At 35.0% G+C, this 21,802-nt stretch overlaps 1 protein-coding gene across 2 annotated transcripts; it reads left to right on the forward strand.

Annotated features, from left to right (window-relative positions):
- The first annotated feature begins 15,087 nt into the window (after positions 1-15,087).
- LOC127082790 (cyclin-A1-4) lies at positions 15,088-20,320 on the forward strand. 2 transcript variants are annotated; one of them, XM_051023024.1, is made up of 12 exons: positions 15,088-15,227; positions 15,336-15,555; positions 16,160-16,610; positions 16,756-16,889; positions 17,822-17,914; positions 18,254-18,387; positions 18,541-18,616; positions 18,718-18,794; positions 18,880-18,913; positions 19,022-19,171; positions 19,267-19,407; positions 19,924-20,320. In XM_051023024.1, exons 2-12 carry the CDS (start codon positions 15,361-15,363, stop codon positions 19,984-19,986), a joined length of 1,548 nt encoding a protein of 515 aa, XP_050878981.1. In that variant the 5' UTR covers positions 15,088-15,227; positions 15,336-15,360; the 3' UTR covers positions 19,987-20,320. The 2 variants fall into 2 exon arrangements, with proteins under 2 accessions (XP_050878981.1, XP_050878982.1); XM_051023025.1 differs by having other exon boundaries at positions 16,181-16,610.
- Positions 20,321-21,802: the final 1,482 nt, after the last annotated feature.

Consider the following 21,802-nt stretch of genomic DNA (forward strand, 5'->3'; position numbering starts at 1 on the left):
GGACTATGGTTTTTGACGGATCTTCTAATGCATTGGGCAATGGTGTTGGTGTTGTAATCATTTCTCCCAAGGGTTGCCATACGCCTTTCACTACCAGACTATGTTTTGATTGTACCAATAATATGGCTGAGTATGAAGCATGTATTTTGGGACTCAAGGCTGCTATAGACTTAAGAATCAAGTTTTTGAGGGTGTACGGAGATTCAGCCTTAGTAATCAGTCAGATCAAAGGAGAATGGGACACTAAACATCCGAATCTCATCCCTTATCGAGAGCGGGTGTTGGCATTAATCCCATACTTTGAAGAGATTACATTCGAACATATTCCACGAGAAGAGAATCAGTTGGCAGACGCATTGGCTACCATGTCATCTATGTTCAGAGTCAGATGGGACAATGAAGCTCCCATGATCACCGTTGAACGATTAAATGAACCAGCATATTGTTATGAACTTAATGCTGATGAAGTAGAGGAGAAACCTTGGTTCCACGAAGTAAAAAGATATTTAGAAACTCAGGAATACCCTGAAGGAGCATCCATCAATGACAGAAAATTTCTGAGGAAGTTCTCCGTTCAATTCTTTCTGAGTAATGGAGTATTATACAAACGTAATCATGATTCGACTCTGCTTCGCTGTGTGGATAAAAAGGAAGCAGAAAAGATTATGGGAGACATGCATGATGGTATTTTTGGGACTCATTCTAGTGGACATACAATGGCCAAGAAGATTCTGAGATCAGGGTATTATTGGTCTACCATGGAAGCTGATTGCCACCATCACTCCAGAATTTGTCACAAGTGTCAGATCTATGCGGATAAAGTACATGTGCCTCCTGCCCCATTGAACGTGTTGACAACCCCTTGGCCCTTTGCAATATGGGGCATTGATATGATCGGAGAGATTAAACCTACTGCTTCTAATGGGCATCGTTTCATCCTTGTTGCTATTGATTACTTTACAAAGTGGGTAGAAGCCGCCTCATTTGCTTCTGTCACCAAGAATGTGGTGGCACGATTCATCAAGAATAGTCTCATTTGTCGGTATGGCATCCCTAAAAGAATTATCACTGACAACGGTACTAATTTGAACAACAAGATGATTACTGAACTATGTACGCAGTTCAAAATAAAACACCATAACTCTTCTCCGTACCGGCCAAAGATGAACGGCGCCGTGGAGGCTGCTAATAAAAATATTAAGAAGATTATACAAAAGATGACGGTAACATACAAAGACTGGCATGAGATGCTACCCTTTGCCCTTCATGGTTATCGCACTTCGGTACGCACTTCGACGGGGGCAACTCCCTTCTCTTTAGTCTACGGAATGGAAGTCGTCTTACCGGTGGAAGTTCAGATTCCCTCTCTAAGAATCATGAAAGAGACAGGTTTAGACGAGGATGAATGGATTCAAACTCGACTCGATCAGATAAATTTGATTGATGAAAAGAGACTTGCGGCTGTTTGTCATGGGCAGATATATCATAAGCGCATGACCCGGGCATTTAACAAAAGAGTCAAGAGACAGGTGTATCGAATTGGCGACTTGGTGATAAAGCGTATCATTCTACCACAAGGTGATCCCAGAGGCAAATGGACTCCCACATACGAAGGGTCATTTGTAGTTAAGAAGGTATTCTCTGGTGGAGCCATGATGCTTGCTACAATGGATGGCGAAGATTTCCCGCATCCTGTAAACGCGGACATAGTTAAAAAATACTACGCATAAAAGAGACCCGCTAGGTCGACGTATCTAGGAAAAAGTAAGGGCATCCTGGCGAACCAAAAGGGTTCGGGCAAAAATTAGGGATAAACATATAAAAATGTACACCCGGCAAGTCGAAAACCTGAAAAAGTGGCTTGGGCAAAAAAGGGTATCCTGGTGGACTGAAAACCTGAAAAGGCGGTCCAGGCAAAAATTAGGGATTAAAGCGTATGACTATGTCCCGTTCTCAGTCAGCTTCACCCAAGTTCCAAGGACTGAACAAGCTAATCACTTTTATCCGACTGCAGGAGATGAGAGGCTTGAAGACATAACGACAGTAGTGGAATTAAAATCAATAGGACTTTTTCTGCATAGCTTTCTCTTTGTTTTCTTGACGATTTCCTCTTACTAGGATTTTTGTCTCCTTGTACACAAATTGCCTGTTTATAGGCCCTCTCTCAAAATCAATACAATGTTATTTCCAAAAAGATGCTTTTGTTTTACTTTTTCTGTTTCGTTTGCGTAAACGTCCATTGATTTAATTTGAATTGATATATGTATTTGAACACGATCGATATTTATCAAAAATACATGCATAAAACGGAAATAGCAATTACAAAAGACTTCAGGATCGAGGAGAAGGTCTAACCATGCGTTCCAATGAATCCGGTTGCTAATTCTATTCCCCAACAAGAACCAGCTATTTCCCAGAAGAGGTTGGCATCACCAGACAGACTAGTCACCTCTTCCATCCCCAGCCAGGCTCTGTTGAGTGTTTCCACCGTCAGACAGAAATCAAGTATCCCTAGCTAAGAAAGGGTCATCAATACAAGCATCTCCAACCAGAAGATGGGGATTTATTTTCCCTAGGGAGTCGCCAGGAAACACTTTTCAGACGCATAATTCATTCATTACATCATTTCACAGCATACGCATGCATACATTGTTCGCATTTATTTTCATAAACATAAAACATCTCATGCATCATGACATGACATGAAGCTAACTTTTCTTTTCAGGTTAATTATCCTCCTGATACAATCAAAACAAAGGCCCATTCAGACGGACATCTTTATCAATTACATTCAAGATTCAACTACATCTCTCAGATACAATCCATATGAGTATTCACTCTGACAAGCACTCTGATATCCGCCCAATGGTGTCATCTTTAAGCCCACCCCAGATATTCATTGCAAATACAACATATACAAACACTATCAGATATAGCCTAGCGTACGGTTCATTCTGATTCAGCTCAACATATGACTCCTTCAACTCAGATACGATCTAACGTACGATCCATTCTGACCTTCAACTACTCCAATACGGTCTAGCGTACGACCCATTCGGATCTTCAAACCCTCAGATACTGCCTAGCGTACGGTACATTCCGGGGTGTAGTCTAGCGTACGACTACTTTCTTCTTCAGATATAGCTTAACGTACGGCTCATTCTGCAACTCCAATATGGTCTAGCGTACGACCCATTCGGATCTTCAAACCCTCAGATATTGCCTAGCGTACGGTACATTCCGGGGTATAGTCTAGCGTACGACTACTTTCTTCTTCAGATACATCCTAACGTACGGCTCATTCTGCAACTCCAATACGGTCTAACGTACGACCCATTTGGATCTTCAACTCAGATACGATCTAGCGTGCGATCCATTCTGATTCTACCTTCGTCAGATACAGCCTAACGTACGGCTCATTCTGCAACTCAGATACGATCTAGCGTACGATCCATTCTGATCTGTTATCCCCAGCGAAGTCACCCGCCTAAAGGATAACTCATTCTGGTACTCAGATACGATCTAGCATATGGTCCATTCTGATCCTTTATCCCCAACAGCGTATGATCCATTCTGATCTTTCATCATCAAACTTCCTGGATGGCATCTTTAAGCCCATCTCCATCAAGACTAACCTTTGATTAACAAGTGCAAATTTTTGGGGCATTCTAGTGTTCAATAATCTTCCACCTCCAGACCACGAATGGCGTACATACCATTCTAAATCTCTCGGTTCAAGAATATTGAACAGGGGCAGCTGTCATACCCCAAAATTTGCCCGTTAATATTACAAGTCATTTCTAAGACACTCCAACTCATTTTTCAAGGCATTGATCTTAAAAGAACAAGGACCCAGCACACAGATGACAAAATTCAGAAAATGGCCTAAACTGGTTTGCTCGCTAGGCGAGCAATTCCTTCGCCTAGCGAACCCTTCGCTACGCCACTCGCCTAGCGAAGCTTGCAAATACCAGAAAATTCTGGGCTTCATTCTGAGCCCATTAGGTCATAAAAAGAGCATTATAAATACCACAACTTCAGTCAGAAAAAGGGAGGACGAAAACGGAAAAGGAAAACGAAGGAGAAAGGCAAACCCCCACAGACAGCAAACCCTGGAGGCTAACCCGGAGAATTCAGAGTAACCCTAAAGGAAACCCTGAAGGGAACTCATCTGCATCAAGGTTACCTCCGCCCAACTCAATCCGACTTGCCAATTCAAGGTTGCAATTCAATTGCAAACAGGTTTGCATTACTATTACCGCTTTATGTTCTTAATTTGCATGTGATATTATAATTGAATTCATAAACATATTTGAGGTTTTGCATGTGAATTTAAGTGTGCCTGAATATCTTGAATGTTGAACCATGTAATTTCTATATTGGATGCCATAGAGTGTGCAACATGCTGAGATCGTACTGTTCTGAAATTCAAAACCCGCAGTCGCTCGCTAGCACATCGCTAAGCGAGCATGTAGCGAGTATTCGCTAAGCCTTCGTGAGGCGAGGCAGAGGCGAACGTGACAGCCGCTAATATTTTTCTGTCCTGTTCTATGTTTATCGGATCTGTTATGCTATGATTTTTCTGTTCTGTTCTGTTCTGTCCTACCGCCGTGTTCCTTTTGTTTGGTGCAATTCTCGATTGCACCCCGATTTGGTATTCTGACTTGTTTGCTGAATTTTGTAAGGGTTCACATACTCCCGGAGAAGGTAGCTTGTTAGGTATTCCACTTTATTTGTGGGATACCAATGTGGAGATTCATCCTATTTACTTAATTGATTTTAATGTGGAGACTCATCCTATTTACTTAATTGATTATAATATGGACCTAATTACCTAATTGATTACAACTACCTAATTGATTGTAAAATATTGCCTTTGAATATGTGATCTTGGACCTCTCTTTGTTGCCTTGCGGTATTACGGTATTACGGTCATGTCCCCCGAACGTGGGGATACCCTTAGCAAAGACCCTTCGATTAAATCATCATGTCCCTATAAAATAAATCATAGTCCCTCGGATGTTGCCTTCGAATATATGATTTTGTCCCTCGATGACCCTTCGGTGTAGCCTACGGTTAAATGATGATCGTCCCTTCAAATGCTAAGGTATCCTTACAAATGTTGCCTTCAATGACCAATCGACGACCCTACGATGTCCCTTTATATCCAAAGGGATAAGACTACTTACTTCTCAATAGTAAGGACAGTTTTACCCTTATAAGGATGGGAAATGCCCATAAAGACCTTAGGTAGGTATAACTCTTAATTGCTGGCTCACAACCTAAAGTATTTTTCATACCTCACACTTTGCAAATACTAGAAAATCACCACTTGGTATACATTCGTACTAGAATCATTACCAAGTTATATTTTTCTAAACCGCTTTCAAAAATTAAACGAGATAAATACTTTGTATACATTCGCACAAGAATCATTACAAAGTTAAACTCTCTTTTCAAAACAATTTTTTTTAGCAATTCACAAACACTTTTTTTCAGACAAACATAAGTGATCCAGCAATTAAGAGCCAATGGATAACCATGGATACAAAGGGTGCTAACACCTTCCCTTTGTATAATGTACCTCCCGAGCCCAAAATCTAATTAAGGTCTTTCCTGTTCTTTTCCACCTTTTCTTATTGGATAAAAGAAAAGTCGGTGGCGACTCTTGCTATCCGCGACATTTGCTTTCCAAAGCAAAAACACCCAAAGTCAGTTCACCGTATGACAGCGTTGCACATGGAGGCCGCTATAGGGGAAGCCATGAGTCATAAGCCCTCAACTAGTAGGTAACCGCCATGTTCCCATGATCCACCCCATTTAAACACATGGCGGGCACCACCTATGGTAATCACGTTCCCACTAAGAAGAAGTTGGAGGGCATAATGGTCTTTGCAAGCTGCTGAAATCCTCTATAAATAGTTCATTCCATTTCATTTTATAATCATCCAACTTAGTTTTACAACACTAAGCATATATTTATCATTTGTAATAGCGATAATTCGTCACATCGGGGGGCTATCGCACCTTAGTGAGATTGAGTTGGGTCACTTCGAGTTGTTGTCGTCTTTAGCTTCAGGAGTCGGAGGTTTATTTTTGTACCAGAATCGAAGCCTCCGTTTGGAGCAGGTTCTTATTTATCGCTTTTATTTATTTATTTGTCATCTCTTTACTTTATTTATTTTCCACACTCACTTTACTTTATTTATTTTTCGCACTCATTTTACTTTATTTATCTTCTGCACTTGCTTTACTTTATTTATTTTCCGCATTTTACTCACTCTTTACGCCTCACATTTTAAAACAAACTTTTCATCATGATTAACATCGTTGTGTCTGTTTGTGTTACCATGTCTGGCTAAATCTTTTAAAGGTTAGAATGTAAGGATCGCGGTTAAAGTAATGTTTCACATATTGAATCTGTAGAAATACTTTAAAGACTATTTTGATTTTTAACTTGAGTTTTCTAAAACAAACTTGGTTAGTTTTAATTATTCAAGGAGTGTGAAAGCACCCTGGCTTAGTTAACTAGGATTTTTTATCACTTTAAGGAAAAACTATTTTTGAAACTATTTTCAGACGCGTTGATAGATCTAAAATCAGGAAACTCCTCGGGTAAAACTTTCCAAATCAAAATCACTTTTCAAATAAGTTTACGAGTCTCATTTCTTAAAAATAAGTTTACTACTTTAGCTTTCTGCGCACCTTTTATAAGTGACAATAAGAGGCCTTAATTTAAGGGTAAAGTCGGTTATGAATACGCGAAAGCGACAGTTCCTGTTAAATGGATTCTTTTCAAGAGTAGAAAATATTGCCTCATAAGTAGCTCTATTTAGACAATCGAAACATCACTTAACTGACGTGAGATATATTCAACCTGTCTTTACCTGTATTTCTTATTTACCTTTATTTTGCAAACCCAATATCTCTTTTATACCGCCTTAGATAAACACCATAACGATAGTAATCGATAGATTGACAATTGGTCTCTGTGGGATCGATATTCTTTTATATTACTTTGACGTAATTCGTGCACTTGCGAATCACGCGATCAGTATTTTAAGTGAAAGTGACATTTAATCGAATCAAGATCCTCAAATGGGTCACAAAAAGGTACATGCACTCTTTCTCATAATTTTATTAATTATTAATTAATATTTGTTTAATTCTAGTGAAAGTATTTTCTATTTTTAAAGTATGTTTGTTGTTGTGTTAATTTTAAGTATTTATCAAAATTTGTTTGGTGTCAATCGATTGATTGTCATGTGTCAATCGATTGGTTCCTCTTTGTTTCTCACTTTTCGTTTTATAGTAACTTCATTCAATCGATTGCTTTCTCACCTCAATCGATTGGTTCCTTATTTTTTATATTTTTTTAAAAATTCATTTCATCAACCAATCGATTGGATTCCAAGCATCAATCGATTGATCTCTCTTATTTTTTCAATTTTTTCACTATACCAATCGATTGGTCCATGAATGTCAATCGACTGGTCCTTAAATTTTTTCATTTTATTTGTTCAGTATGCGCATGATTTCACTCCAATTATTTCTAACTTTATTCCTTCACTTGTACTTGCTGCAATTCTACTAATACACTCTACCACATGTCATTTAATTATTTGTCATTTACTACTGTTTCTCCTATTCCTTCTCTTTTTCTTTGGCTACTACTACAAGTCTTCCTATTTTCAAGTAAATGAATATTTACTAGGTCTTGTAAGTAATTTTATTTCACTTTAATATATTATTCATTTCCTTTTATTTCCTTGGTCCAATCACCTTGATTCTTCACATTACCATCATTACTACACTTTATCACCTTAGTCATAAAACCACACCTTTCTACAAGAATTTTTTCAGCATTGCTACACGATTTGTTTCAAGACTCAAAGGCTATTTGCTTCCTCCTTCATTTCCTTGTTTTATCTTAACAACATCCATGGCTTCTCAACTTCAATCAAAAGGAAAAGGAAAGGCTTCTAGCTCTAGAGGCCCTCTAGATCTTTCAAGGCTATTCACCACCAAGAGTCAGCAAGAGAGGTACGAGAAATACTTCTTTCAAAAGAAAATCATGAAACCAAAGTATGGATCATTTGTCTCTTTTCCTGAAGATGTGTTTAATTTTCCCACTATTTTTGAAGATTTGGGCTTGAGTGACCTCATATGTTATAATGATGATTTTTACCCCGAATTGATCAAAGTTTTCTATTCCAACATGGTGAAGAAGAAAGGAAAACTAACCTCCATGGTGAAGGGAGTTCCAATCTCCATGACGGCCACCGAGTTAAGTGTTATTCTCAGTATTCCTACTGGTGGTCACAAGTTTGTTGGCACAAAGGCTCTGTGGAAAGACTATAGCAAACATGCCTTCTACTATAGTTTGAGTCATTTGTCTGAGCATCAATTTTACAACAAAAGGAAGAAGAGTTTTGGAGGAGATCTCCCGGAACGTGTGTACTGGTCACCAGCTAAGTTCTCTATTGATGGTAGAATGTTGCACTATTTTTTAGTTTATGTTATTGTGCCTAGATTCTCAAATCATTGCACTATAACAGATCCGGAAATGATGCTATTGTATGCCATTAAAAATAATTTTCGTGTTGATTTAGGGCATACCATTCTTACTCATATGATGTCCCACAATGAATATGTTGAGGGTTTGCCATATGCACACTTTTAGACAAAAAATTTCCATCACTTTAACATCAACATGGAGAATGAACTTTGTTTCTAATGGAAAAGCCTTCCTACATGATTAGTATCAAGCAGGTCAATAGGAAGATGGGAGTTGTATATAATCACTGGACCCATGAGGTAAAATATCTAGACATTGTTGATGAAGAAACCCAACCTGAAGTTCCCAATAATGAAGACATTAACCCTACTTCGGAAGCTCAATCTGTTCAACCCTCCAACCAAATGATTATGGAATATCTTCAAGGGTTCCGGGCGGATGTTATGACCGAGATTGGCCATTTATCTTCAAGGATGGATCGTTGGGAGTTTTCACAGGGTGGTTTTCAAGGTGGTGGGTCAAATGATGGGAATAATCGGTGATTGGATCTCTAGTGTTATTGTTATGCTTGTTCTTTTTAATTTTGTCATTATCCGTACTTATTTATGTTTTTCGCGTACTTATTCCTATTTGTTTCTGTGTTGTAATATTTGAACATATATGTGGATGAATGTTTATGTTTATTTCCTCCTAGTTTTCTTTTGTTTTTTCCCTTCTTTTTGATCATGACAAAGGAGGGGAAGACTGTATGCCTGTTTGTTTGCTTGTGTTGTTTTATGCGGGTAATCTCAAAACAACTCTTGTTCAAGATAAGGGGAGTTTTCATTTGATTACTTTCAAGAGATAAGGGGGTTTGAGTTCAAGCTTAAAGATCGGTTGTCATCATCAAAAAGGGGGAGAATGTGAAGACAAGCTTCCTACAAGATTTTGATGAAGACAACTGTCATACCCCAAAATTTGCCCATTAATATTTCAAGACATTTTTCAGGGCACTCCGACTCATTTTTATGACACTGATCTTAAAGGAACAAAGGCCCAGCTCACGAGTGGCCCAATCCAGAAAATGGCCCAAACTGGCCTGCTCGCTAGGCGAGCAAATCCTTCGCCTAGCGAACGTTCGCTACACGCTCGCCTAGCGAAGCTGACAGACAACAGAAAATTTCGGGCTTCATTCTGAGCCCATTAGGTCATCACTCCAGAACGAAAAGGGGAGAACGAAAAACCGAGACGGAGACGGCCAGAAACCCTGGCATAGCAACCCCGGAGAGTAGCCCAGAGAAGTCGGAGTGAAGAAACCCTGACGGCCGCTCATCCGCACCGAAGTTACCGCCGCCCAACTCAACCCGATACCAAAAGTGACTTGCCAATTCAGCATTACCATTCCATTGCAAACAGGTTTGTGTATCATTATTGTTTTATGCTTCCAATTTGTAAATCTTTAAATACATAATACATCATGATTGAATTTTTGGATATGTAATTAGACTTTGCATGTGAATTCCAGTACGCCTGAATATCCTAAGTGTTTGACCATATTATTTCTGTAATTGAATGCAATAAGGCATGCAGCATGCTGAGATCATACTGTTCTGAAATTCAAAACCCGCAGCCGCTCGCTAGCACATCGCTAAGCGAGCATGTAGCGAGCATTCGCTAGGACCTCGCTAGGCGAGGCAGAGGCGAACGGGACAGCCGTTGATATTTGTTATGTCCTATGCGTAACCTGATATATTCTATGTTAATTATGCACTGTTTTGCCTGACATTCATGCTGCTGTGTTTTCTTTTGCGGTGTAGTCCTCGATTGCACCCTGATTGGTATTCTAACCCGTTTGCTGAATGTTGTAAAGGTTCACATATCCCAGGAAAAGAGTGTTGTTTAGGCCTTCCACTTTATTTGTGGGATACCCTTATGAAGATCCACCCTAAATTGCTTAATTAATTTTAATGTATTAAGTTTAATGTATTAATTTTAATGTATTGATTTTAATGTGGAGATTCCTAATCACCTAATTGACTTTAAAATATGACCTTTAAACATGTGATTTTGGACCTCTCTTTGCTGCCCTACGGTATTACGGTATAACGGTCATGTCCCGCGAATGTAGGGATACACTTAGCAAAGACCCTTCGGTTAAATCATCATAAAATAAATCATGGTCCCTCGGATGTTGCTTCGAATATATGATTTCGTCCCTCGATGACCCTTCGGTGTAGCCTACGGTTAAATGATGATCGTCCCTTCGAATGCTAAGGTATCCTTACAACTGTTGCCTTCAATGACCTATCGATGACCCTACGATGACCCTTAAACATCCAAAGGGTAAAATTACTTACTTCTCAATAGTAAGGACAGTTTTACCCTCATAAGAATAGGAAACGTTCATAACGACCTTAGGAAGGTATAACTCTCAATTGCTGGATCATAACCTAAAACATTTCCCACCCCTCACACTTTGCAAATCCTAGAAAATCACCACTTGGTATACATTCATACTAGAATCATTACCAAGTTACATTTTTCTAAACCGTTTTCAAAATCAAACGAGATAAATACTTTGTATACATTCATACGAGAATCATTACAAAGTTAAACTCTCTTTTCGAAACATTTTTTAAACGATTCACGAACACTTTTCAGACAAAAATATAAGTGATCCAGCAATTAAGAGCCCATGGATAACCATGGATACAAAGGGTGCTAACACCTTCCCTTTGTATAATGTACCTCCCGAACCCAAAATCTATTGAGGTCTTTCCTGTTCTTTTCCACCTTTCCTTATTGGATAAAAGAAAAGTCGGTGGCGACTCTTGCTATCCGCGACATTGCGATAAAAAGCAAAACACCCCAAGTCAGTTCACCGTATGACAACAACATTTCAAGCCCTCCATATCAAAAGAATGAAAAAGAAAGATTATATCAACTATGCTCAAGATTTTCATGGATCTAGTAAAGATATATGGAATTCTTGACAATATATTCCTAGTGCTCAAAAGTTTTTATCATACATTTTGTGATCATTATAAAACTTTTTCTATCATGATTTTTGTTTTAAAGTGATGTTTAAAACATTGCATATTCAAAAGCTTTTTAACTTAGAAAATTTTCAATGTTTTGTCTGGACCAATCGATTGATCAAACTTTCTGTTTTAACATTTTTCGCTTCCAAAGCTGAACCAATCGACTGGTGTTGTGAATCAATCGATTGATCTTAGTGTATTTTATATTTTTTGGTTTATGTCAATCGATTGGTCATATGTGCCAATCAATTGATGTTGGGAAATTTTTGAAAAATCTGAATTTTATTTCACCACTCCTTGCACCATTTCATCATAACTCTTCATGGCAAAACCTTACATCTTTTCTTCAATAATTCTCAGATTTCTCTTTTAACCATTTCCATGCTATAATTGAAAGGATGCATTCATACTATAAATACTCTTTATATTTTATTTCAAATTCACCTCTTTCAAATCAATCTACAAAATCTTTTTGCATTCATCTTCATCTACATTTTCATATACAAATACTTTTGAAATAAATTTTCATATCATTTTCTTCAAAAGTATTCTTGAGCACTTAGAGATTATTTTGTCTTGAACCTTCATATTGAAAGAGAAGAAGATTCTAATCAATTGATTAAATTCTTGTCCAATACATATATTCATATTCACTCAAAATTACTTTGTAAAATCCTAAGTACCAAGGATTGTTTGATATTAGGTGTGTTGCTTATCATCCAGGATTGTTTTCTTTTCTTGTCTGTTAAGTTTTCAAGAGGATTGTTCTTGATCACTTAGTTAGAGGCTTGTTTTAGGAGATCTAACAATAATAAAATCTCTTACACATTGTAAGGGGACTAGAGTACTCTCAAGTTGTGAGGGAAACAAGTATAATTTCTGGTGTTCTTTACTTTCCGCAATTTACCGTTTTCATCATCTTATCAACCCATAATAACCCGTATAGTTTTGGTTTGTGTATCGGGTTTGAGTTTTGCAACCCGTTGACCCAACTCATTGATGTGACTTTAGTAATTTTTTATTATTTTTATTATTATTTTAAATAAAAATATAAAAATAATATCTCACTAATAACCATAATTTTTCCAAAAAAAAATTCTCCACCATCAATACTACTAGACCAATGAATTTACATGATTCTAAGGTTAAATGTTGTTTTTTATTTTATTTTGTATCATTTCCAACTTATGTATTTTACGGAAATAATATGTGTTATTGAATTTTATACTATTATAAAGTGTTATGTCGTCTTCATGAATTTTATTAGATATTATATGATATGTTTCATTAAATTTGAGTGTTATAAATGAGTATGATTGTATTTAGTTGTGTTAAATTTTTTTAAATCGACAAAAAGAATCATAAAAAATATATTATGTGTTTGAAACACAACTCGCGAATCCAACCCAACTCATCCCATTAATGAATAGATTGGTTCAGGTCGGTTTTGACAATGAAAATGCGGGTTAGACGATGAACTCAACCCATTGAAATTTGAACGAGTTGGATAACGAGTTATGCCAAATCCGGTTCAACCCAATCCGCATACACCTCTGTCACTAATCTTATATTAGACTTAATATAATTTTTCCACTTCCAATATTTATATTTTCCTCTCCACATCTATTCCTGTCTTATTCATTCACCCCATTATTATATTAATTCCCAATTCAGCCTCATCTCTTACTATTCTCTATTTTCTTATTATTTCCTTAATTTATTTCAATTAATAAATTGTTAATATTCTAGATTTAGTGTAGTTTTTCTCCCTATCCTCCACAATAATAATCATATACCCTCCAACATTTATTTATTTAATTAAACACATAGTAATTAAATAAAATACACATAATATAAATAAATCACTTTTAAAAAATCATAAATAAATCAATTAAAATAATTTAATTAAAATTAGGGTGTTACATTTTTCATCAAATATAAACTAAATGCAAAATCAAAATCAAAATCATCAATTAAAAATAAAAGACCATTTGTTTCACCTCTTGCATATTTATAGGATATATCTTCTTTCATCATTTCAAGAGTATATGTAACAAAACTATACATCAATGTTAAATTCACCAAAGTAGTACGGTGAGAACTCCAACGAGTATCAATAATTCGCTTAAGATTGGTTTTTTTTATTCAAACATTTTCCACCAACAATTTTTTCATTTTCCGATGCATATCAAACCTTAATCATTTGTCTTTCATGTGCTTTTGCAATATCCTCTAACAATGTTTATTAAAGTGGATATTAAGTTAATTAGAGAGCAAATTTGAAGCTGATCTTTCGCAATGACAACTAATGCAAATTGTAATTGATGAGGAACACAATGTAAATAAAATGCACATGAACTTTCCTTTAATATCAAACTCTTAAGACCAGAAACCTCTCCTTACATGTTGGTAGCACCACCATAACTCCCTCCTCGAATTCTTGAAGTAATAAGTCCATGTTTGCCTAATATGTCATTTATGATCATCTTCAATGATATGGATGTTATAGTTCTAACATGAGCAAATACCCAAGAACCGTTCACTAATAATTCCATATTTGTTAAAACATCAGTCATCCTTCTTATTAGATATATATTCATGGACTCATTAATAAGAATAGAAAACAATTCACCTCCAATGACATTAACAATTGCTTTAGTAGTTTACAAAGCAACAACCTTAATAATATCTCTTTGAATTGATAGAGAAGTCATTTTCAGATTTCCTTAAGCATTTTTTTGATAAAACTCGCCTCATTTTCTTCTTCTTCTTTTCAAAATACCATCAAAGTATTTAAGGAAAGTCTTTTTATTAGAAAATTATATTATTCATCATGACCGCAAAAAACCAACTCTTGCTTCAATAGATAGAGAAGACAATCAAGTAAAGTCGTCAACCGTTTTTTATACAAGTTACGAGTTTGTTTAGATTGTTTGATTTTCACAATTTCAATATGTTATTTTTATTCATCAAATATTCACATTTCTTCCCAGCAATATTATAAGAACGATTAGAGCCTCCATCATATGATACAAGTATATAAATTCAACATTTTTCGGTTACAAATATATCACCATCCAATTCCTTTCCAAAATTGGATAAAATAGAAAAAATATGAATGATACACTGACTATCATATATAAAAGTAAAAGAGTGATATATTCTCATTATATGATAATTTACAACTTTTTTACATTATGAATATTCATTTAACTCTAAAAAAATAATAATATAAACAAAATGCAACATCTTTATTGTTATTATAGTCTAATTAATTTCCAAACTCACTAAACTCTGACAACAAAATATTCTCATTAAATATTTACAACAATTGTTCATCATTGTAAATACTTTTTTCAAAACGATATAAATTACTTTTACATCAACAATTAATAAAAAATCATTATATTATCACCTATATATTTTTATTTTATAATACATGGTACGTCTACAATCCATGCAAAAGAAGGACCGTCCAGATATCTAATCAACTCTAATCTGACGGTAACAATGGCCCAACCAAAATATCCCATTTCGCGCTCACATACGAGTATATCTCCTCACTTCAATGCGTTCTCTTGGCCATCGTAACAACAACCTACAATCATCATCATCATCATCATCATCATCATCAGAATTCTGAAAACCATTTGCCTCATTTTCTTCAATCATTCACCACACTCTCTCAGGTACGTTCCTTTTTCACTCTCTTCCTTTTTCTTCCTCTCTATTATACGCTTCTTCACTAACACAAAACAAAACTATAACCGATTCCATTTCCCGTTTTTTTTTCACAGCGATTAGGGTTTTATCAAACGCAAAATGTTTACCCGAAGCAGACGCTTCCCTTCATCTTCTTCATCCTCCAAGAATTCAGATGATTCAATTTCAAACAAAAAGGTCATCAATGCCGTCAAGACTCAGTTAACGAAGAAACGTCCCGCTCTCGCTGAAGTGACCAATAGCACAAATGCTTCTCTCGTCAAAACCTCCGTTGGTGCTCCATCGAAACCTATGGTACTATTACAATTATTTACTACTATTACTCAATTTAAGTATGTTAATCTTAGTGAATTTGTAAAGGAATAATCAACGATTGTTTGAATTATGATTGAATCGGGTTTGAGTAACTAATAGTGTTCCATAATAATCAATGTTCATCGCTGTTAACATGCATGGTTTATGGTTTAACCTATAGTGATAGCGAGGTTCGTATTTTTTAGGATTATTTTATCAAAAACATTAGGGCCCACTACATTTGAATGTGGAACTTTTGCAAATAGAGACAAAGTATACAAAACAATTAAGAAGAGTATTGTTTTATGTGAGAAAGTGTGTATAATTCGTGCATGCATTGATTTGGGTGTGTTCTTATTTATGTGTTTTATTCAAGCTTTTAAATAATGGTCACTGTCGCGTTATGGCTTTTGCGGTTTCGGTCCGGAGTTGTGATACTGATTGCGGTCGTCGCAATGTGAATTAACCATGATTTCTTTTTCATCATAAAAAAACAGTGAATAACGGTATTGATTTCAAGACTTTCGAATACCGTTTTGCCGCGTCCGTTTTCGTGGTAACGAACCAATTTTTAAAATCTTGGTTTGATTTATTTACTTAACAGAATTGTTTTTGGTACTCGAAGGTGCCGTGCGTATCCAAAACTGCAAAGACAAAGAAGGATTCTATTGCGAATTCAAAGAAAAATGTTATGTCTAAGAACACTTTGCAGCCCCCATTAAGAGTCAAATCAGGTGAATTGGTGCCTGCTAAAGAGGCATGTTTGACCAAAAATAGTCAAACTAAGTCTGAAGTTCAAGCCGCCATTGTACCAAGCAATGATGGTGCTGTTTGTCCTGATATTAAGAGTGTGGTCTGTGCTCCAAGATGGATGGACATTTCTCCTAGTAACACCTGTAGTGGTTCTGTTTCACTAGATGAGAGCATGTCAACCAGTGATTCTTTGATGACTCCGGAATTCAAATATACTGGCAATGGCGATGTTGCGTCGATCAAATCAATTGAAAATAGGACGAACAACATTCTCAATATTTCAGACTCTTCCAAAATGGCAGGTTAGTTTAGTGAAGGCTTAGTCTTATACTTGTCCCCTTTCCTTATGCTTTGGATAGTTTGGATAGTACTTTTATCAATACTTACAATTTGTAATCTGGAATACTCTTTCTGTTCCCCTTCTCATGCATCCTCCCTTGATTTTAGGGAGAATACAAGATATTGACACCATACTGAAGTCAAGAGCAAATGAAATTGTTGACATTGACTGCAATTTCAAAGACCCACGGTTTTGTGCATCCATTGCCAATGAAATCTACGAAAATTTGCGTGTATCTGAGGTTTGTCAACTTCATTTATTTTAATGCTTTAATCAATTGTTGTAATTGTCAACGTGATTGCTAGCAGAGTAACATTTTGGATTCATATGATGCTTGTACAGGTTTAGAAATTCCTTGTTTGTGCTTGTTATCTTAAATTAACTAATGCAAATATTCGTCTTTGAGAGTATGTTTGAATTGGCCGTATAGGCTGGAATGGAGTTTGAATAGAATGAAATGAAATAAGTCAACATTTGTGTTTTAGAATCTAAACTAAGGAATGTTAGCCCATTCCACTATATTTCACTTTATACCATCAATCCAAACACACCTTAAGCTATGAGAGTCAGATGTGTGATATATTGGAAGTTCAATAGAATTTATGTATCATTTATTGTAAATAAATAGAGAAAATCTTAGTTACTTGAAAACGTGAACTTCTTGAAGTAATGCATGGAAATTTATGCGGCGTTCAATTAGAGTGCTTTATTTAAAATATAGATGGTGTATCATTTCAATATATATTTGAAAATTAAATTGAATTGTTTCTCCAACTAAGTTTGTCAATTGCACATGTCAATATCAACTGTATCAATTATTTCTTTTGTAACCTTTGTCTTTGTCTTTGTCTTAATGTTTATGAGAATGATATACAAGTTTAAGTTCTTTTTAGTCATTTATCGCTTTATATTGGGTGGAAATAGAAGACATTGGCCCTTCAAGAGGGCCCAAATCACATTAATAAGTTTCTTACGATAATTCAATTGTTAATTTTATAAACTATTTTGCACTCAACATGAATATCACCCTAATCATCATATAATATAAGTATTATTTTCGACGTAAATATGACTTTTACAATTATTAGTTATTACTCCAAATCATTATCCTTTCTCTCATATTTCCCTTTATCTTTTCTTTACTTATCTTTCATCTTTTGCTTTGGTTTTCAGAAAATTAAAAGGCCATCTATAGACTTCATGGAGAAGATACAGACAGACATCAATGCCAGCATGCGGGCAATGCTTATTGATTGGCTTGTGGAGGTAAATTATGGTGGGTGATGGTACTGCCAGGGTGATAAATTTATTCCGGGGGATTTGTTCTTCTCAATGTGCTATATTTTGAGAACTATATATTATTATGTCCCATCATATCTTTATAAGTGGCACTATATGTTTCATTAGAAAATTTGTTTTGACAATATTGTTCTACTTACTTTGTTGTGTCAGTAATTGAGGTTTAAATCCTAGTGTTGGGAGAGGTATAAGATTCACCAAACTAGCTTTTTATCTTTTTTCTTCACGAGGGAACACGAGAAGAGATATATCCTTCGTTGAGTTTCTTTTCAAATGTTTTTCATATAATTTCTCTCTCCATTGTAGGTTGCTGAAGAGTACAGACTTCTACCTGATACACTATTTTTGGCAGTTAACTACCTTGATCGCTATCTCTCAGGCAAAGCAATGAACAGACAGCGGTTACAACTACTTGGTGTTTCCTGCATGATGATTGCCGCGTAGGGTTCTTATCTCTTGATTATTGTTTGTTAAGTAATATCTACTTAACTTGTTTCATTGAACAATGCTCGTTTCAAATACCTGTTTTCCTGTGTTTGTACTGTATGTGTATATCTATTCCGTAAAGTTATAAATTAGTTTGAATTTGGCAGTAAATACGAGGAGATCTGTTCCCCCAAGGTGGAAGAGTTCTGTTATGTTACTGATGATACATATTCTAAGGAGCAGGTTTGTTTTTTTATTTATCTTTTGATCAATCCATGACTTCAATTTTGGGTACTTTTATGGCTTTAGTCTCCTAAAACAATAGATGTGTGATATTATTCCAGATGTTAGAGATGGAGTCCTCTGTGCTGAATTTTTTGAAGTTCGAAATGACAGCTCCTACAACTAGATGTTTTTTGAGGTAATGGCTAATTTTCTTCATATTATTTACAAGTGTAAGTGGGAGTAAGTTGCTTTAGTATTGACTTGTGAACATGCCAATGCAGACGCTTCATTACGGTTGCCCAACAAACATGTGAGGTATGTATTTCAATTGAGATTCTTTTTCATCTCTCTAATTTATCTATTGAGATTCATTTTTATCTCTCTAATTTATCTATTGAGATGTTTACCTTTTACTGTTTTCAGGTTCCTCTGATGCAGTTGGAGTATTTGGCCGACTATCTAGCAGAGTTATCGCTTATAGAGTATGATATGCTTAAGCACACCCCGTCACTAATAGCTGCATCAGCTGCTTTCTTGGCTAAATATATACTACTTCCTAGCGAGAAACCTTGGGTATGTATTGCCGGAAACCTATTTATATAGGAATATTTTTCTTTTGATAGGCATATATACTGATGTTGTGCAACTATGCATATATTTTGGTATAGAATTCCATGCTAAGGCATTACACAGGCTATCAAGAATCAGAATTGCGTGAATGTGTTAAGGGACTGCATTTGTTGTACTGCAATGGCTATCATAATTCACCTTCCATTACTGCTATCAGAGAGAAATACAGTGAGCATAAGGTGAGAATACCCTGGTCTTGCTCTGGTGATTGGGTGTAGTAAATTCGGGTGACTTAAGATCCTTCTACAATCACAATCCTTAGTTCTTGGAATTTTTCTGCATCTCATTCATCAGTTTTTTGTTTTAAACAAATAGTTGATTAAGTGATAATCATATTGAGAATTTGACAGATATTTATTTTATTGCATTAATCATATGGATTCTATAAAAAATATTTTCACACCGGTTAGAAGGGTAAATCAAATGGAGGATAGTAGTAGTTAGAGAAAGAGGTGCACCAAACCATTTAGGAATATCTATCTATAGAGTATAGATATAATTCATGATAAGAAAATCTTAGGGATGGGTTGGCTTGTTTTTTAGTTTTTAACAAACTGGCCTGCTTTCATTTGAAGTTAATGCTGTCTATTATTAAATATTTCTCTGTTATCATGTTATGTCATGGTGTTCATCTTTATCAGCACTTCAAATTACTAATTGATTTCGCATCTTTTCATGTTAATATATGGTTTCAGTTCAAGTTTGTGGCAAAGAAGTATTGTCCTCCATCAATACCAGTAGAAGTATTTCACAACTGAAGCCACATACAATTACAAAAAGTGATAGCAAAACATTGAATTGAACATTCTTGAACAGAATCTGCAATTGACTGTCGAAGTGATATATTCGTCAAACAACTAAATTGACATTTTGAGAAAAGATCACAACTTAAAAATGTACAAAGAAGTGTTACTACTATTCAAATATTTGGGGCGTCTGTTCTGCAAGTTCTGGATATCCGGGAGCAAAGGGATGTAACGTTTTGTCTTGTGAATTTTGGTCTATGCCACTTTTGTGCCAATCATTTAAATTTATGATGTGAAATTCTCCGCCAAAACAAAATCCTTTTCATTCCATTTTTTCTTTGTTTCATTTGAACTTACTTTTCATCCTTCATTTTCTTTTCATATTCTTTGAAATATGTAGAGAGCTCCCTTTTTTGTTTTTTGATTTTTATTCTTGTTATAGATATGATTTATCTATTGACTTTATTGAAGATTATTCTTTGTCGACTGCAGTTAGGTATTTTTCTTACGTTAACGCGAAGTCTTTTTTCTTGTGAGATTTGAGTTCACTATGGTTGGTTTCCATTTTTGTGTTTTTATGAAGACTTTTCAAAATGTTTTCATTTCTTAGAGTTCCGGCAGCTTGTTGTAGCAGTGAAGCTCCAGCAGCCCATTGGTTGTCATAATAACGATTTTATTGATAAAATTTTATATAAAAAAAGAAGTAATTTTATGAAAATATGAGAGGTCTAAACTTATACACTACATCCAAATTCATCTTTAAATATTTGAATGTTTAAATGGTTATCAACTGTGTATTTATAAATGATTAGTTATTATCTACATTTTATTTTTATATTCGGTATAATTCAAAAGTTATCCGAAATTAAAATTGTATCCATATTTTTTAAATTTCATCCCATATGTATGTAATCTGAATTCGATTCAAACGAAAATAACAAATATAAGACCAAAAGTTTATAACTGCTTCAACAATTAATTCTAAGTCTTTTATAAACTGCTCCGACGCTAATGAAACAAGGTTAGTTGCTTTAAATTAGTTTCCTTTTTTAATTTGACTGTTTTGCTAATGACACTACTCCAATAGTTTTATTGAGCTACTTTTTAAATGTGTAGTACATATTTGTTAACTAATTTTGATATGATTTTTAGAATCGAAAACCCTTCTTCTAAATGTTATGCTAAATGAACTTGTTTTATTTTAATTTTAAAAACTAATTTTAGTGTCATTATTTTCTAAAACCCTTGTTTTATAAAAAAAACTCCTCTTTGTTTTATAATTAAAATGCTGACATAAAATAATCATTCCAAATATTAGATATTAAAGCGGAATAAAATCTAAAAAAAATAGTTGACATGAAAACTAAAATTAGTTTAATATTAGCATGTTTCAGTTTTTTTTTAAATTTGATTTTATTCGATAAAAGTTAGCATTAAACCATTTTCAAAAGAAAAATAATTAATTTTAAAACAACCCGTTTTAAAACAAAATAATTAGTTTTTCTTCTAAATTTGAAAAGATAACAAATTTAAAATTGAATTTGTAAATTAAAAAAAATAGTTACGTAATCGAATTTACAAACGGTTTTATAACCTAATTTTGATTAAAATGTGATTAAAGTTATAAATCAATCCATTTAAAGGCTAGATATGAATTTATAAAAAAATAACCAACGCGTACACCCTCCTCTCTTGAGAAATGGTAATAATTAAGTTTAATAATTTTTTTGAAAGAAAAAAAAAATGATTGTTTTTGGTGGAATGAGAATTGGATGGTTCAGAAGGAGTGAGTTCTTCTGATACATTGGTAAGAAATTCCAATGTGATG

This window comes from Lathyrus oleraceus, chromosome 5 (genome assembly GCF_024323335.1).
Source record: "Lathyrus oleraceus cultivar Zhongwan6 chromosome 5, CAAS_Psat_ZW6_1.0, whole genome shotgun sequence".
NCBI classification, from domain to species: Eukaryota; Viridiplantae; Streptophyta; class Magnoliopsida; order Fabales; family Fabaceae; genus Lathyrus; species Lathyrus oleraceus.

Excerpts from the sequence above, each read along its gene's own strand:
- LOC127082790 (XM_051023024.1), top strand. The coding sequence starts at position 15,361 with ATGTTTACCCGAAGCAGACGCTTCCCTTCATCTTCTTCATCCTCCAAG. Across the intron at positions 19,172-19,266 it reads TTCCTAGCGAGAAACCTTGG|AATTCCATGCTAAGGCATTA; the intron begins GTATGTATTGCC and ends ATTTTGGTATAG. Across the intron at positions 19,408-19,923 it reads AGAAATACAGTGAGCATAAG|TTCAAGTTTGTGGCAAAGAA; the intron begins GTGAGAATACCC and ends ATATGGTTTCAG.